General features: G+C 34.7%; 4 protein-coding genes and 1 pseudogene across 4 annotated transcripts; 1 reads left to right on the top strand and 4 right to left on the bottom strand.

Annotated features, from left to right (window-relative positions):
- Nucleotides 1–372: 372 nt before the first annotated feature.
- LOC18033668 (actin-depolymerizing factor 1) lies at nucleotides 373–2,887 on the bottom strand. The gene is made up of 3 exons (XM_006424707.2): nucleotides 2,719–2,887; nucleotides 964–1,229; nucleotides 373–882 (listed from the first exon to the last, which is right to left on the bottom strand). The coding sequence occupies exons 1-3, from the start codon at nucleotides 2,719–2,721 to the stop codon at nucleotides 732–734; spliced, it is 420 nt and encodes a 139-aa protein (XP_006424770.1). The 5' UTR covers nucleotides 2,722–2,887; the 3' UTR covers nucleotides 373–731.
- A 4,726-nt stretch (nucleotides 2,888–7,613) lies between these two features.
- LOC18034381 (histone H2A) lies at nucleotides 7,614–9,573 on the top strand. Its single transcript, XM_024178882.1, has 5 exons — nucleotides 7,614–7,883; nucleotides 8,000–8,211; nucleotides 9,123–9,199; nucleotides 9,287–9,393; nucleotides 9,494–9,573. The coding sequence occupies exons 1-5, from the start codon at nucleotides 7,674–7,676 to the stop codon at nucleotides 9,539–9,541; spliced, it is 654 nt and encodes a 217-aa protein (XP_024034650.1). The 5' UTR covers nucleotides 7,614–7,673; the 3' UTR covers nucleotides 9,542–9,573.
- A 1,588-nt stretch (nucleotides 9,574–11,161) lies between these two features.
- Nucleotides 11,162–12,810, bottom strand: LOC18034012 (small RNA-binding protein 11, chloroplastic). The gene is made up of 4 exons (XM_006424702.2): nucleotides 12,673–12,810; nucleotides 12,525–12,593; nucleotides 12,307–12,413; nucleotides 11,162–11,419 (listed from the first exon to the last, which is right to left on the bottom strand). Exons 1-4 carry the CDS (start codon nucleotides 12,707–12,709, stop codon nucleotides 11,348–11,350), a joined length of 285 nt encoding a protein of 94 aa, XP_006424765.1. The 5' UTR covers nucleotides 12,710–12,810; the 3' UTR covers nucleotides 11,162–11,347.
- A 971-nt stretch (nucleotides 12,811–13,781) lies between these two features.
- Nucleotides 13,782–14,402, bottom strand: LOC18033713 (17.4 kDa class I heat shock protein). Its single transcript, XM_006424701.2, has one exon. The coding sequence runs from the start codon at nucleotides 14,342–14,344 to the stop codon at nucleotides 13,868–13,870; it is 477 nt and encodes a 158-aa protein (XP_006424764.1). The 5' UTR covers nucleotides 14,345–14,402; the 3' UTR covers nucleotides 13,782–13,867.
- A 1,301-nt stretch (nucleotides 14,403–15,703) lies between these two features.
- Nucleotides 15,704–16,650, bottom strand: LOC112096094 (annotated as a pseudogene).
- Nucleotides 16,651–17,670: the final 1,020 nt, after the last annotated feature.

The raw sequence follows: 17,670 nt of genomic DNA, 5'->3' as shown, positions 1-17,670 counted from the left end.
GTTTATTACATATCCAGATTATGACCCTTGCCATGGGCTATGAATGTGCCGATGCAGCCGAGGGCCAAGTGCTCCAGCTTCAGATTTCCATGTTTGGGTAGAGGAAAGATTTAAGATCCCCACTATTTGGTGATGCACTTGATCCTTAAAATCAGGCAATAACTCATACTTCGTTAATTTGATATTCACAAACCATAGTATGCATAATTAGCAAAACTACCACGTATTACCATAGAAAGTAGCTTGGTTGTGTTGACAAAAACCAAAAAGAGGTAACTTCGATCTATTTCATACAAAAGTGTCATTGCACTATCAACTAGAATCGCACAAGAAAAATGAACGGTATTTCTTCACTTGCCAATTATGCATAAGTAACAAGAAAAATGAAACATCCATTTATAAAGTTCAAAATGAAACATCCATTTTCAAAGTAAAAACAACCCTAACAGAGGGTTATCCATCCCCCATCAATTGAAACACCTTAGCTTGAAGAAATAGCTATAAGTAGCCACTCATCCCATAACTTCCACACCACAACAAATCAATAAAGACATCATAAAGACCACTGAAATGGTTCTAGACGAGAATACTGCATCGGTGAAACTTGAACAACAAACCAATATCATAATTCAGTTAGATTCAAGCTGCCGCCACAAACTATTAACATTTCACCTTTAGGTAAAGCACAAAAGATAAAAACAATCTCAATTGCTGAGATCAGGAGCCTTTATTTAGTTGGCACGGTCTTTAAATACGTCAAGACCCATCTCAGATGGATCAGTTGCCTGCAGCTCCACTTGAATGCCATCTAGCTCTCTCTTGAACCTGTCCTTGGAGCTTGCATAAATCATCTTGCTTCTTACTCTTGCAGTGTCGGGAGACCTTCATCAGTAAATAAACATTACCAACCGTGATTGGAAGTACATTTTGAAAGAAAGTAAGCTTTAGGAATATGATATTTACCATGCAATGAAGAAAATCCTGCTTTTTTGGCAGTTCTCTGCGGTAACAAAATCATAATCATACACAGCATATCGGCACTCCTCAGCAGGAAGGCTGGCAGCAAAATCTTCATAGGTTTGAGTTGGCTCACCAAGTTTTTCCACAATGACCTGCTTCTGCTTCTCCTCAATCTTAAATACTATGAAGCGGTAGGTTCTCTTGGCTTTCAACTCCAAGAACTTTAGCTTACAGTCATCATGTACAGCCATCCCAGAAGCAGCATTAGCCTGCAGATAGAACGAAAAGGAATTACCCATGAGAAACCTAGAAAAAAAGGTGCAAACAGGCATGAAGTTAATTTAAAACACCTTGCTCATTGTGATTCCATCTTCATTCTAAATAAGTCAAAGGCATTCAGCTCATTAGCAGGGCTACTAAGATCACAATCTGCAATATTTTATTATTATTTTTTTAACTTCTGTTCCCGATGTACTTGTAAAACTTTTCAAATGTTGAATCACAAATGTTCAGATGAGCCTAAAATAAGCAAGTATACACTCATGCATCACAAAACCAAAATATCCATTACATCCCTTCCATGTATAAATAAAATTACAGTCTCATGTAGTAAACAACATGCGGCATTGAATTTTGCAGTAGTTGGAAGGACACTAGATTATGCTAGTAATGGAAGAAAAACAATCAGAAATTAAAAAAAAAAAAAATTACAAGTCAATGACTTAGTGTCAATGCAAATCCTTTCAAAACAGAACCAAGTCAAGCAAGGCAAACTTGGTGGCAAATCAAACAATATAACATGTCCTATCAAGCACCGTAATCCATATCCACACGTAACGTCCATAATTGCAATACAAAAAAAAACATCTTGAAAGGCAAAATAGCAAGATCAAAACCACTTTCTTTGAGAAACCATGGACACTAAAGAGCAAGGATAGGAAGAAACAAATTACTAATAGGCAAAAAATTTATTCACCAATTATCATTACTTTAATGATAACTAAAAACATGACAAGAATCTTATGATTGCAGAACAAAACACTTGAGGCATCAATATAATATCAGACAAATTATGGCAACTACAACGGAAGGAAAATGGTAGACAATTCCATCCAATCAGCATAGAATCAGAGTGTCGCAAATTAACCCCAGAACTAGAAGATCAATTCTAAGAACATACTACTGAATAACTATTTCATCTTGCTCTGTTAACAATCATGCAATAGCAAAGCTGTTTGAATTGATACAGCATAATATTTACTAAAAACACCTTGGAGAACTAATGAACTATAACACCACCGTTATAGGAAGTGTCTTCAACAATCTGTGAAGTACTTCAGCATCATCACTATGAACAACACTAGCAAAACATAACTCAAAAAAAAAAAACATATTCATGCATTTATAAGAATCAAATACTCACATGGCTAACAAAAATGATCAAATTAACATTAAAACCAACAGAAAAAAAATACCATCTATTTGCCAAACCAAATACTGCAATTTTAGAATTGTACAAGACACGAAAACAGAACAGATCAGATCAGACCCACTACAAAAGTTAGAAATTCCCAAAACAATTAAGCATCCATTTATAAATTTAAAGATCTATAGTCAACGCACAGTGACGATATAAGAAGACCCACATCAGATCTAATCAATCTTTAGCTCCAAAGAAACATATTTCGAACCCAAATAAAAATTATAGGAAAAAGTGAGCAAAAATTTAGTCGTAAAGTTGAAAGAGAACTAACTCACCATGGTTTCTAGGATCAAGATCTAAGAAGCAAAGTACAGAGAAATTTTGCAAGGTGAAGGAAAGTTTGTTGGAGAGGAAATGGAGGTTAAGATAATGAAGGACTCTCTTCTACTTGTTTTATATTGTTTTTATTCTGGTTTTTTTTCTCAAATTTTCTTTTTGCTTTGCTTTTTTAATATTATGAAAAATCTGACTGGTGACTGGTGAATTTGGTGGCTCCACTGTCCGCTAAATATCATGATGGCGGTCATGCGTGACAACGGAGGGAAAGACTGGCTGTCGAATGAGAACATGACGCGTGTAGCGAAAGTGAGATGTCTATTATGCCCTACATTTACATTCCTTTCTCGGTCGGTTTTGGACAAAACATAACAAATTTGACGTATTTGCGCAGTACAAACTTCCTTATTAGAGAAAATTGGTGGTAATTTTCTTAATAATATTCTAAAAGATTCAACTTGCGTGCTTATTCACAGCGTTCATGTATAGAATTTTTACCTCACGACTCACGGGGCGATCCTTATTTTAATAAAATAAAATATTACTAATAGATTAAAAGAAACAAATTTTAATACATTATCAAAGAAAATATTGGGTCTTTAATGCATTGAAATGTATAATTTTTAATATTTTAATAGTATCCTCATTTTATTATGATTTTATTTTTGAAAAAATTCATGAGCGGGAGATTCTATTAAGACTATATATATATATATTCTTTTAAATGAGGGTATTTGTGCTTGGATGGTGGCTCAAGCTCCATGAAAATCTTATATTGGTTAAGGAGGTTCTACTTCATGGAAAATAAAAGAACTTTAATTGTAGTAGACTATGACCAAGAAACCATCGGCTTCGCTTGGTGGGCCAAGAATGCCTAGCTTATCAATTTATCTAGTAAATTGTTGGGCGCTTATATAGTCATGTTAGATTAATCGACTCTGGCTAGAGTAATGAACATATTTGAAATGGCTCATTTTTGCACCAAAAAATAATAATAATAAAAACATGTATAAACAATAATTAATTTTACTTCCCTGTTTGCTACTCTAAGATGGGGGTAGGTCTTGATGGAGATGTTATAGATACCTTTTCAAGATGATCATTCTTTCAAACACTTTGGGAGTATTCTAAGGTCTGCATCAAAATAATGAATTAGAGCACACGGAGCTGTTGGATTTCTATTAAATAGTGGTAAAACAAAAACAAAGGAAAGGAAAGAAAAAGTAAGTCATTGAACAATTGCAACTTCTTCCATTAACTTAGAAAACAATTTGAATTGATGAGACACTAAAATAATAAAGTTATATTAGTATATAAGGGATTTGGATGATATTTGCCACATAGAAATCTATATAGACATAGATTATGATTTTGTAATTCAAGAAAAATAAATAGAGTGATTGTTTACTTTTTTGTAACTTTGAAACTATCAATAGAGACTATTACGGAATGACGGTTTTGAATTAAGTAACCCAGTTAATAAAAAATCACCATAAATTAGAAAAAAAAATGAAATGGATTTTTTGAAGTATCGAGAAAATTGATCCATTTTTTCTTTTATACAAGAACAAGAAAAAAATTAAGTTTACTGAGAACTTAAAGGGCTTTACCCCTCAAATCACACAAAGATGAGAGCAACATGGTAACTTGAGTTCTTACGTGAGCAGTTCATCTAAAGTGAAGATGTTCTCACTAGAAAAGAAATCTCTCTCTCTCTCTACACACACACAAACACACACACACAAATATAGAGAGTACATTAAAATTCATATTTTTTATCTTTAAACTTCATCCGCATGTGAGAACAACTTTTCTTTTGGTTTAAAATTATGGAGAACACATTTTGTAATTAATTTATTGTTCACGATCAAGTTAACGATAAAGTTAACAATTTGTTATCCGTTTGAATATTTTTAAAATATGTGTCACTTTTTTAAAATTTATCAAAACATGTGTCACCCAATGATAATTAACCTTTTTTTTTTCATACACTTACACAAACTTGCATATCTATTGTAAGTTTCAGTTGGTAAGGCTAACACTCGAGGTGGGGGTTGTTAAAAGAGTAAAGGATTATTTTTCACAGTGTTATGGTATTATATTACATGTTAGGTAGTGATATTTATTGTCGGTATCTCATATCCTATTTGTCTTTATATTTGCCAGTAAGCTTTTAGTGACTTGACCGATTGTATGGAGTAATATATTAATGGTATATTAACGTAAACGTATGTAATAGACTATATATTTATAGGCTGGAACTTAGGGGTGAGCAAATAACTTGACCTGCAAAATCTGAGTTCGAATTGGATGCGGATGAAGAATCCAACTTGATCATGATCGGATCCAATCAAGAATCTAATACGATCCGAATCACAATGCACACACAAACATAAATTTCTGATCCGATCATAACTATGTTCAAATCAAATTACAAGTTCAACTTGAGTTTGAATCATTTCTTTTTTTTCCAACCCAATTAATCTAAAACTTGATTGAGTTGATTCAAATCCAACCCAAACCTGAATTTGTCCAACCCCATTGAAACCTATATATACTGTTAAAAAAGAAGTGTAAATGATAAGATTAAATCGCTCGTCTTTTTTTTTAAAAAATAAATTTCCACTAGTAGTACCATTATTAGGGGTGAACATGGGTTGGTTTGAATTAGACTTTAAGTTAATTCAAATCAAACTATAAAAATATAGATCCAACCCAAATACTTTTAATACAACCCAAACCAACTCACTTGGGTTTGGTTTGAATTTTATAATCAAAATATTTTTTATTTTGATCAACTTAATTATGTCAAAATTATAATAATTAATAATTAATATTAAAATATGAAAAATATTGTGGATAAAAAATTAGAAAAGAACATGACATCAATAATAAACTTCCACAAACATGACATCAAAAAGTAAATTAAAAGAAAAAAAATAAAAATCTAATAGTATTAACCATATTACAATACAAATAAATAACCAAAAAAGAAAAATTATAATGTTGAATAGTTATAAAGATGAGTAAATTTAGAAAAGAACATGATTCATACCAAAATCATGAGAATAACAACAATTTAAAGTCATCGTCTATGTTATTATATTTGATCCAAACTCTACATTAAATAAAAAATAAATTAATGGAAAAAAGACTAGTGATAAACAAATATATAATTTTTTTAAACTTATTATGATGAATAGTTACCTGACATCATGACTTCATAAAACTTATTGTTGGTTCATCTTGTAATGGGACAAAAGTGTTACGTAACCAATTTTGTGAGCATATCAAAGCTTCGACCATCTTCAAACTTAAAGAATTACGAAATGAATATATGATGCGTCCTCTAGTACTAAATGCATATTTTTAAGCTAATGTAGATATTGGAATTGCAAACACATCCTTTGCAATGTGTGAAAGGACTCAATATTTTATTGAGTTCATTTTCCACCATGCCAAAGTCTCAAAGTCATCGTCATCAACATGTTCACATGGCTCCAACAAGTACCTCTCTACTTCATTTTTTTTTTATCTCAACACAATCATCTTTTCTTATTTTTTGTTTGAACTTTACAACACTTGAAAGTTTAGAAAACCCAACCTTTTTATCAAATTTCCTACTATCAATGATTGATGACTTACCAGCACTACTAGATGATCCACAACCATCAATCTTAGTGTTAAAATATTTATAGTAATTATAAAAACGTACTAAAAGATTTTTCGCCTCTTTAGTCTTCTTACCAATCTCATCAGTAATAAAAATGTCTTCAAAGCAAAATGTCGCTTATTTTAACTTATAATGTTGATCGAGAATAATTGAAATGAGCAACAAATTATTCAAGTTATGAATTGAACCCCAATATTTATCATATTTATTTTTCATACTTGTTGCCATTTTATATAAGACAAGATTATCACTATTTTCAATCAGTAATGTCAAATTAGAATAAATTGAGCACATTAACACTTAAATATATTCAACATAAAGTGAAAAAATGGCAAAGTATTGCGAAGGAGCCCAAATCTCCATAAAACCAATATAATTTAATCTTCTCATTTAGTTTTTCAACTAAGAAATTGAACGAGTAAAGTTCAAGTCAAGTGGTTTTGGTTCGACTTGAATTTCAATTTTAACCATCTGAAAATGAACAAGTTTTAATTAGATCTTAATTTCTGACAGATGCTTCTAGAGACATAGCGGGAAATTCAAAACGAAAATACTGGATACGGAAGAAAAGCCCTTAAAATTTTCAAAGGGTTAATTTTGTCCTGCTCCCAAATGTTTCAACATTTTTCACCACGCACCCATATATTTCGACAATGTTCACTTCACACCCAATTTCTTTAATTTGACCGTTATGTTTAATGGAGCTATTTAAAATTTAAGTAAATATTCGAAATACCCCTTATCTTGAATTAGAGAAAAATAAAATGAGATAAAATGTTAATTTAATAATTAATGTTTACATTAAAAAAAATTATTTAAAGGTTATTAATAATAATTCTATCAATTAAATTATCAAATAAATTTAATTTATCATCATCAAATAATATTTAGGATATAAATTTTCAAATTTACCTTTTGACCGTTAGAATAAACGGTCAAAATAACGGATTTGGGTGTGGAGTGAATATTGTTGAAACATTTGGGGACTCGGTGAAAAATGTTGAAACATTTGGGGGCAGGACAAAATTAACCCATTTTCAAATCGAAGCTCGCTTCCCATTGGTCCTTTTTAAACGACGCAGATCGAAATAAAATCATCTACAACCGTCGATTTCCTCTAAATCCAAAGGTCCAGATCCTACACTCCAAACAATTTCCCACCCTCAAACTCTTTAACACTCATCTATAAAGCAGCGCACCCAACAGCCACTATCCCGCATTCACACCCACGAAACCCGTAACTTTGTTGAAGTAAATCTTTCTGCATTTTGAGGTTGGGTCATGGATACACCAGTCAAAGTGAAGAAGGGAGCCGGCGGAAGGAAGGGAGGAGGACCGAAAAAGCAATCCGTTTCCAGGTCTGTGAAAGCGGGGCTCCAATTCCCAGTAGGTAGAATCGGGCGTTTCTTGAAGAAGGGAAGATATTCGCAGCGTGTGGGTAGCGGTGCTCCAGTTTACATGGCCGCTGTGCTCGAGTACCTAGCTGCTGAAGTAAGATACAAGCTTATCCTTGCTTAAAAATTTGATTAAATCAAAGTTAATAATTTTTTTTTTCCAAAATTGAACCCAGTACCAAGCAAGCCTTTTTCTTTTAAAATATGTCTTAGGTGTTGGAGTTGGCTGGGAACGCGGCACGTGACAACAAGAAGAAGAAGATCATCCCAAGGCACGTGCAATTAGCGGTGAGGAATGATGAGGAGTTGGGGAAATTACTCACAGGTGTGACGATTGCAAGCGGCGGCGTTTTGCCTAATATCAACCCAGTGCTGTTGCCAAAGAAGACTAAGGAAAGTGTTGCGAAGGAGCCCAAATCTCCATCCAAGGCTACCAAGTCCCCAAAGAAAGCCTAGATTAGTTGTATCTTGAGTGCTACCGCATGTAATGCTCAGTCTAGGTTTTCCCATTTTGCTCTTTTTTCTTTTGATATATGCTGTGTGTATGTTGTTAGCATAGCCTCGGCCTGTTAAATGAATTGAAACAAGTTTTTTGTAACTATAAACCCTTTCAATATGGGGATTTAATTATAGTTTATAAATCTTCTACAAGAATTTGTTATTGATATAATCGAACTCTTTTTCTTTATAATTGAAAGTTGGCGCCTTTAAATTTTAATCGAGATTAATTTACCAAGCTGAAGCCCGGTTTGTTCGTCCTGCTCGCTTCTTTACTATGGAAAACGGTGTCGTTTCGTTGAACATTTTACTTTGCTATGTGATGTAACAGCTCTACTTACTGTAATTGAAACGGTGCCGTTATTTAGTAACACATCACCGCTGGCAACTCTAGTGACCAATGCCCGTGCCTGTCTGGTGCTCTGCGCTTTATGCTATTATGCACCTCGCTGTCGGCACACGATAAGAGATCATGCAGTGGTTGAACGGCAGCGTTCGTTTTTCCCATTCAGTACGCTTCATCAGATTGCTATCGGATTCAAACTCTCGTACCAAATTATTCATTGGAGGTCTCTTCTCTCGATTTTTTCGCCTTTGATTCCCCTTTTTTTTATAAAAATTTTGGGGCATATACATATTATTTTAGAATTAATGAAACTCTTTTAGAGTTACTGATTTTAGGCTATTTCAATGGTGGGTCTTATTATTATTATTATTATTATTATTCACTCTGAAATATATCCTTCATGAGATCGTGTCCAAATTATATGCAAAAACATAAATTGTATCATTACTCTAAGCTAATTCGAAGCTGTAATTTTTTTTTTAAAAAAAAAAAAATTGCAGGGCTTTCGTATGACACTAATGAAACTGTTTTGAAGGATGCTTTCGGACAGCATGGTGAAATTATTGAAGGTGATGTCCTTGGTGAATTTTTGGGTGACCATTATGGTTCTTTATAGCCGAAAAGTCTTATCGGGAAATCATTGTTATTTTTAGCAGTTAAGGTTATATGTGATCGTGTGACTGGGCAATCAAGAGGATACGGTTTTGTGAAGTTCGCTTCTGAAGCTGCAGCCGGGGAGGCTATCAAGGAAATGGATGGCCTGGTATGTAGAACTTCAAAAGACATCGATATGTTAAAGTACAGGCTAGTAATGAACTGTTATGTTTCTTTGTAATCCATGTGTGGCTTTATGGTTGTTTCAGTTACTGGATGGCAGAAACATTCGGGTGAATTATGCGCACAAGGATTGATACTTGGACTCAGGTGTAAGCATATAGTGAAATTGGTATAGTTGATTAACTCAGGTGTAAGCATATAGTGAAATTAGTATATTTGATTAACTTTGAGAGAAAAAGGAATCGCAGCTGATGAGATCATTTTTTTTTTTTCAGTTTGGTCAGTGGTTGCTTGGACTTTGTTGGGTTGGTTGGGTTTCAGTTTTGCTCACTTCTTGTTTTACTATTTTTGGTAAGCTTCTGGGTGCTCTAAGATACATGTGATGAAGGCTTGAATGCCTTGCATTAATAAACCAACTCATCATTTGTATTAGTTTGAATAAGTTCTGGGTAGGATGCAGGTTGTAGGCTGTAGGCTGTAGTTAGGACTTTATTGTTTAACATTTGAACAGTTGAAAACTTAGAGTTTAATTTGAACATTCCAGGTTTATTTCACTTAATCAGGCCACATTAGGATCATGGCTTGGCATCAAATGAAATTGAATGAGTAGGGGAATTTGTTTAGATAAACCGTATCTTCTTTTGAGACTACTCGTACTGAATTCTATTTCTAGGCTCATCATGCTTTATTTCATAGTCGATTGATGATCACCCACTGTTCCTAGTTCCTACCATCACCATGAGGTAGGAATTTGGATAAAGGAGATGCCAGGATTCTTTCCGTGGCGTTTTCCATTTCCTTTTCCCCTTACCAGTTGCTGTTCTAGCGCCTATTTTAATCTCAACAGGTAGTGCAGTCCAACAGCAACTGGCTCATCAACATCGACAACCAAAAGGATTTATTTTTCAACAGCGTATGCCACATTCTTGTATTCCAGACATTTTAAAGTATAAACTGCTTCTTCAGTTGTGGAATTTGGAAATAAGAAAACAGAATTTGAAATTAGAAATCATGTGGAAATAATCTTCAAGCATGATTTAGAAACAAAGTCGAATTGCTTTATGGAATGGTGTCGGCAGCAAAACATTGTATGAGCTAATTAAGAAAGCTAGATCACTGTGATCTGTTGCTGCAAAAGCGCCTTCTACTTGTCATTTACAATTTTTAAGCCTTTCAACAACACACTCAATTTTCTGAACATGGTAACAGTTTGGCTCTTGATTTATGCAGGTCTAACGATGCAACAATTGCGTTTAACAAGAACTGCCATGCAACCTAATCATTTTCTAAATGTAACTTTTCACTTTTAGATTATGTCCTTTCAACGACTCAGACTCCTGAATCTTTCTCAACTTCTTCCATCTTTTTGATGATGAAACATGTAACTTGTTTTATTTTTTGATGATGAAACATTTCGAAATCCTGGTTTCCGCGTACATTTTTTTTCTATAATTGAACGGGTCTCTCTATCTTACATGCATGTAAGATACACTCTCCTCACATGAATAGTGTGTGGATTCCACACATATACTATTCATGTGAGGAGAATGTATCTTATATGCATGTAAGATAGAGATTGCCTAATTGAACTGGCTTGAAAGTTCCCAGCAAATCTATATGCATTCTTCTATTCTTTGTTGTGTGATGCTGTGGTTCAAGTAAAGGAACTTGTTTGAATCACCAGGGATGTAATGTCAGCCTCAAAGACTTGAAATGGTTATACTACTAACAGAATGGATGCACGACCACAGACAAAAAAAAATGTTAATTTCAATTTGATCTCATATGACACACAGGTTGACAGGCGGCCATTTGATTACATCTCGGATATCATACAGGCTGCCATGTGATAAAACCTATCACATGTTACACACTATTTTTGGTTGCCGAAGCTAAAAACAGATATAATAAGGACTGACATAGTCAAAACTGCTTAATTTTCAAGGGCTGGCATCCGTTCCAGGACTTCTACTCTTTGCAACCTCAACAAAGATCAGCCTCCCATTCACAATCTGTGCAAAATAACAAGATAAACTGACATTGGTAGGACTCGAGGTCAAGAATTATAATTTCACGACAACAGCAGGCAGCCTAATCACATGCAAAATGCAGCAAAAGTAGTGCATTTTGGCGGCATGTATTGCGGAAATGCTGATGTAAAAATCTGCCATTAGGCAGACTGTAAAGAAAACGAACTAAAATTGCAACAATTCAAAGAGACCATGGAGGGTCAGGAAGTTAGAAATAAATGACACTAGAATTCAAATCGACAAATAGTGTACGAGGGAAGAGTTGCATATAACCCAGAAGTAGATTTTGCTTTTAATACAAAAGAGAAGTTCCAACATAGAATCAGGAAATAAAAATACTGGAGTGAGAAGAGCCACACAGCTATTAACTGCAAATATATATTACCTGTGATTAGGCTGCAACATCAATACCCAACTCTTTCATTAGTAAAAATTGTAAAATTCTTCTTAGCCAACATAACAATTTGGGGGGGGGGGGGGGGGGAATGATTATGGAACGAAGTTTCTAATAGTATGGTCTTACATCTCAACAAGAATGGATCCTTTATTACAAACAAAATTAACTTGACTAATAAACCCATATGAGTTAAACCAAATTAATTAAGCTATAAATGCAGTGCATGAGAACAAACATCTCAGAAAATGTGAAAACTAATAAGCTTCTATGAGTTGCCATTATTAGCAGTCATACAATGGACAATATAGAAAAACCTAATTCCTATCAAGCATTTTCCACGATTTTGCAAAACTAATTCATAGTGAAATCCTTATACATGAATAAACCTCAAAAAAAAGGTATGTTTATACACACACACACACACACAAAAATAAAACTATAATGCATAAATCAAATCAAAAGGAGCTGGTACCCTGCCATCCATGGTCTTTAATGCTTTCTGTGCATCATCCTCTGACTGAAATGTGATAAAGCCAAACCCCTTCGGTCTTTGAGTCTTTGGGTCCGTTATTAGCTTAGCTGCAGACACCGGCACACGATTTAAAAGCCCCAAAACAATAACAAACTAATCTTGATTTTGAAAACTATAGAATCAATTAAAACATTTGATGAAAATTATGCTAAAATTACCATCCGTAACGACACCAAACCGCGAAAACAAAGCTTTGAATTCTTTAGTTGTGATGTACGACGACAACCCTATAAACGAAATCAGAAATCAAAACCTAGACAAATTCAGAGAAAATATATTAATTTTAATGATTGAGAGAGGACATACTGCTGACGAAGAGTTGCGCGCCTTGTGCTTTCGCCATAATCGCTGCTTCTTCTATGGCCCAAACAGCGGACGGGTTCCCTCCTAAGTTAAAGCGGCTAGGCTTCTCATCTCCAACGACATGTCGTCCTCAAGAATGTGAGTATACGATATGTAGGTTACAATTATTTTAGGAAACGTCTTGACGTTCTTCGTGTGATCAGGCCTTTTACAAATTAGTGGAATGGGAGGGCCCGCCCAATGAAATTAAGCCGTGTTTTAAATCAAGGCTAAATTTTGTGCAATAAATCACTTGTTTCTCTAACCTTCTAGCTGCCTCTGGTGCGCGAACAAAATTTTATTGACAATCCCAACTTAGAGGATCGGAAGTGCGCATCTCTAAAAGATTTAACATATATTATGATAGATCATTAATCCAAAGATTTAACATATAGCAATTTCTTTTTTTCTGTTGAGTATTTAAGGATCTTCTAGCCTATTATACGTGTCTTGTCTCTCTGTGTTAGGATTTTATGTATGTCGATGATGACGAAACCAAGACTAATCCTTAACATCCCAACAATTTTTCTTAATTCAATTTGGGATGAAATATTTCTTAATTATACACTTTAAGCGACTCTTCGGAAAGACAGAATGTAAGAATTCCTAAACCCCATGACACCCCGGTGGAGGCAACGCAAAATCAACAATCTATCCCCGATCCAAGCCGGGGAGAAAGTCTGGCTACCTAGTCTTAGGGGGGCATCTATCTGGTGCACCTATTGGTGAAACCTGAGCGTAACTATGTCGCGTGAAGTGAAGAACCTCTGCTTCCTTTTTTTAGACACCTTCCCTGATTATTCCCCGGTAGCCATAGGGGAAAGTGGCTGGATCGAATCCATGGCTAGCATGGGTTTAAGCATCTAATCTGTTTTGGTAATGATTGTTGTCGGAAATAACTGCTCCGTCAAAAACAAAAAATTTGCAAATCTAATATTCAAATTATAAATTACATTTTATTACACAATTTATCTTTTCAGAAACTAGTTATCAAAGTTTCAGACTTACAATTGCAAACACACAAATATTATCGCATCAAATTAAGGAGAGAGGAGAGGGGGGGGGGGGGGGGGTGAAGAACAGACACAAGGGGTTTGCTTTCGTACCAAATTTATTGGCAAACCATAGACACAATCTTGAAAACATTTACATTTATCACTTAGCCAGAGATCTCAATGGCCTTAACTTCAGGTTTCTTCTCCTCCTCTTTAGGAACAGTGACTGTGAGCACACCATTCTCCATGCTGGCCTTAACCTGTTCCATCTTAGCATTGTCGGGCAACCTGAACCTCCTCAGGAACTTGCCACTGCTCCTCTCGACGCGATGCCACTTGTCATTCTTCTCTTCTTGCTCCTTGCTCCTCTCTCCGCTTATCTTCAGAATCCTGCCCTCTTCAACCTCAACTTTCACTTCTTCTTTCCTCAGCCCTGGAAGATCAGCTTTGAATACGTGAGCCTGAGGAGTCTCTTTCCAGTCAATTATTGCATTGGCAAATTGGGATGTTTCCCTATCCGAAGACGGCACATTGGTAAGGGCAGAGGAGAAGAACCCGTCAAAAGGATCCCACACATCTAGTGAAGATGGATCGAACACGTTGGTTCTTCGGCCGCCGAAGATGCTTGGAATGAGTGACATGATTGGAAAATTATGAAGCTAAGAAAATGTTCAAGAGTTGGAGTAATCTTTCCTTGAATGCTTTGATCAATTTCAGGATGAAAATGGAGAGTCACAAGAGGCCTATTTATAGGATTTTGAGGAGGATTCTGGTAATCTGGTTGCTTTTTATTAAAGTAAAATGAAATTTCTGGTTCTTTCGTGGGCCTTCGGGATATTTAATAAGATATATATAATATATCTTTCTTTTGTCTTATCCCTTCAATAATCTTCATAGCTCATAGCTCATAGGCATCAAAGAATCTTTAACAAAGATAAACGCAAAGGTCAAATTTCATTTTTCAGAATTATAAATTACGAATCAATAACATTATCTTGGTTCAGGTATAGAAACCAATGGTGCAGCAAATTTAGAATTATGTTAATTTCTTAAATATGTGTACAAGTTCATGTAGATAAAAATAACTGATGAGGGTGACTTGGTGAGAATCATGTACAACCGATATGTGGTGAAGTATATAGGTTCAACAAAGGGTAATTGACACGGCAGTCCCCGTTGTTTGGAGAAAATACAGAAAACACCAGTAGTTGGCTAACTAGTTGCCATTATGGAAACCTGGTCATCAGACACAAAATGCCAAACAAACAAGTAAAAGTAAGTGGCTCAATCCATTATGAAGCTGGTTCACATTACAAGCAAACATATATACCGAAAGATTTGCGAGTGAAAAAACACCAGAATTTTCAGCGAATAGCAGCTTCTGGTGTTAATTTTGATTGATGTATTTCAAAGCTACCAAAAGTATTCAAGCGCCTCAAATATCTTTGTAGCAACTGTTGTTACAAACAAATAAGCTGCTGTTCTTTGTGTTTGCTCCTGCTAGTACTCTCTGTTTCAGCTTATGATCTTCGGTTTCTTTATGTCTTCTCGGCTGCTGGACTTCTTCTTTGGCTTCTTGGCTTTTTGACTTCTTTATGGCTTCTTGCTTGACTTCCTACTTGCTCTGCTTTCTTCTTTCTTGCTCTGCTTCTATATTCCTTTTTTTTCCTAGTGTTCTTTTATAGTGAATTTAATAGGAGGTGTCAACCAACTATAGTTCTATTTATTACATCTGTCCAGCAACTATTTTTAATTGATATTATCCATTTCAATAATAACCTCACTTATTTTATTCACTAATAGTAACCATGAAAAAACAATTCATCTCCTTATATCATATCCAGAGTACAGAGAAGATTAAACAAATCCGTAAAGAATTGACCTAAATGGAGAAACAGAAACGGAAAAGAATCATGTGGAGCAATTGCATGTTAACCTAGCTACCGCTGCTCTGATGTAATTGAACTATATATGTCATTACCCCGGTTATCGTCTAGTGACTAGTGATTACGTCTCTTATTTTCTCGGCACCACTCCAGTACAGCAACCTGTCCCTGAAATTAAAAGCCTTCACTCAAAATTCAGAACCCAGTCATAAAACCCACATTCAGGAGCAAGCCCCGTGGCAAAGCTTTGTATGTTCTGAAGTTCCATTATTGATTCACAAACTTACAGATACAGGATGACTCTTATTGATTCACAAACTTACAGATACTCTTATTGATTCACAAACTTACAGATACAGGATGACTCTTCCTTCTTTGATCAAATTAGTGGGAGATTCAACTTCAACCTGAAAGAACATAATGCATGAATATTTTGATTCATTTGATGCAGAAGACAGAAACTACAGGTGCAAAATATGATCTTACATATTGCCAGCCCAAGGGTGTTCTGCAGTAAATACAAGACATATATGCCATTTTGGTTCTGCCAGAGGCCACATAATGTTCTGGGATGCTTTTCACCAAGTTCACTCTATATGTCAAACAACAATGGGGTCATACTTTCTAATGGAATAGTACTTCATCACAAAAAAATACAAATTCTAATATATCAAGTTATATTGAAAATATCAATGGATGTCTCATCAAGTGTAGTTGAAGAAAATATCTTACGCGGTCTCCAGGTTGATTGACCAAGTATCCCCATGCTGCAGAATGTATTGTAAGCAAAAATTATTATTAGAACATGGGGTCGCTTCATGTCCAAAGAATCTGGCCTTTCTTGGTAAACAAACTCAAGCAGACTCAATCACGCGCGCAGAGAAAAGAAAAAGCACCCGAATGAAATTATGAAGTACAACAAGATGATTAGAGAGAAAAAGACGTACAGCCATATCATTATCTCCAACCAAAGCAATATGCATTTTGCATTCACGGCACATGTAGAACTTAATGCCTTGCCGAGTATGATCAAAATTAACAATATCAGAGCACTCTGCCATTCCAACTTCAAGTGATCAAAGATCTCAGCAACTCTCTAAATGCTCTTAAAAAAGAATCCTCCAAGAAAATCCTGCAGCTTTGAACTAAAAATCAATCTTATAGCAGCTGCAATGGACAAATGGTTGAAAAGAAAGAAAGTGATGGAAGAATTTCAGTTCTTGGTTCTGATATTTCAATTGGGTTATTTGTTGAAAGAGATTAAGAGAAGGAGGGAGGGGTTCTTGAATCTTGATGATCGTGAGTTTTATTTATCACAGAGGAGGAGAAGGAGAAGGAAAAGGGTGGAGGGAAAAGCAGCTTCGGTGATTCTCGGTTGTAACTGTCGTCTTGAGAATGAGGCGACATCGTCTTAATCGTTCGCAAAGTCGAAATAAAGAAGTCCCTAATTGGGACCCACAGTCTACTGTCAAAGTGTCGATGTGTAGAATACTCCAAACATCTTATTTTTCTGTCCGCTCATTTAATAATTTTAAAATTTTTATTTTTATTCTACATACTCTTATAAATACTAAAATAGTTCTCAATTAAATTACGTGTAATAAATATTTTATTTTTCTCTCTATAGCCATAAAGTTATTTACTGCACCCAAATAACTTTCCTTCTCCTTCTCTTCTTCTAAAAAAAATAATCTATGACAATTTCTAGATTCCTCTAGAAGAAGTGGTCCATGATTTTTAATTTTCAATTCACTACTACATAAGAAACCAAAGAAGGTGACTTTCTCTAGTCATGATTAGAAAATTATGATAAGAATCAACCGTTAAGTTAAAGGTAAAATAATAAAATAAAATAAAATAAAGTCTTTAAAGATTCATTCACTTCACTAAATAAATTTTAATGAGTGCTCAATATGGGTGTGAAGAGTATAAATTGTCCTTAATAACAATTAAATTATGGACATTTAAGTAATATAAAATTTAATTATATTAAAAGTGTCCAGAGTAGATTTGAAAGTAGAAATAACTTTAGTGCTTTACCATATTCAAAATTCACTATTTTTTGACCTTTCAAAAAAAAA

The sequence above is a fragment of the Citrus clementina genome, unplaced genomic scaffold, assembly GCF_000493195.1.
Source record: "Citrus clementina cultivar Clemenules unplaced genomic scaffold, Citrus_clementina_v1.0 scaffold_8, whole genome shotgun sequence".
Lineage (NCBI taxonomy): Eukaryota > Viridiplantae > Streptophyta > Magnoliopsida > Sapindales > Rutaceae > Citrus > Citrus x clementina.
This window is presented reverse-complemented; position numbering and strand designations above follow the sequence as displayed.

What these genes read in the sequence shown, in the direction of transcription:
- LOC18034012 (XM_006424702.2), bottom strand. Translation starts at nt 12,709, where the DNA reads ATGGCGAAAGCACAAGGCGCGCAACTCTTCGTCAGCA. An exon ending in CGCGCAACTCTTCGTCAGCA is followed by an intron (nt 12,594 to 12,672) that starts GTATGTCCTCTC and finishes TTTCGTTTATAG; the next exon opens with GGTTGTCGTCGTACATCACA. An exon ending in GTTTGGTGTCGTTACGGATG is followed by an intron (nt 12,414 to 12,524) that starts GTAATTTTAGCA and finishes CGGTGTCTGCAG; the next exon opens with CTAAGCTAATAACGGACCCA.
- LOC18033668 (XM_006424707.2), bottom strand. An exon ending in AGGATTTTCTTCATTGCATG is followed by an intron (nt 883 to 963) that starts GTAAATATCATA and finishes TTACTGATGAAG; the next exon opens with GTCTCCCGACACTGCAAGAG.
- LOC18033713 (XM_006424701.2), bottom strand. Translation starts at nt 14,344, where the DNA reads ATGTCACTCATTCCAAGCATCTTCGGCGGCCGAAGAACCAACGTGTTC.
- LOC18034381 (XM_024178882.1), top strand. Translation starts at nt 7,674, where the DNA reads ATGGATACACCAGTCAAAGTGAAGAAGGGAGCCGGCGGAAGGAAGGGA. An exon ending in TCGAGTACCTAGCTGCTGAA is followed by an intron (nt 7,884 to 7,999) that starts GTAAGATACAAG and finishes AATATGTCTTAG; the next exon opens with GTGTTGGAGTTGGCTGGGAA. An exon ending in TCAAGGAAATGGATGGCCTG is followed by an intron (nt 9,394 to 9,493) that starts GTATGTAGAACT and finishes TGGTTGTTTCAG; the next exon opens with TTACTGGATGGCAGAAACAT.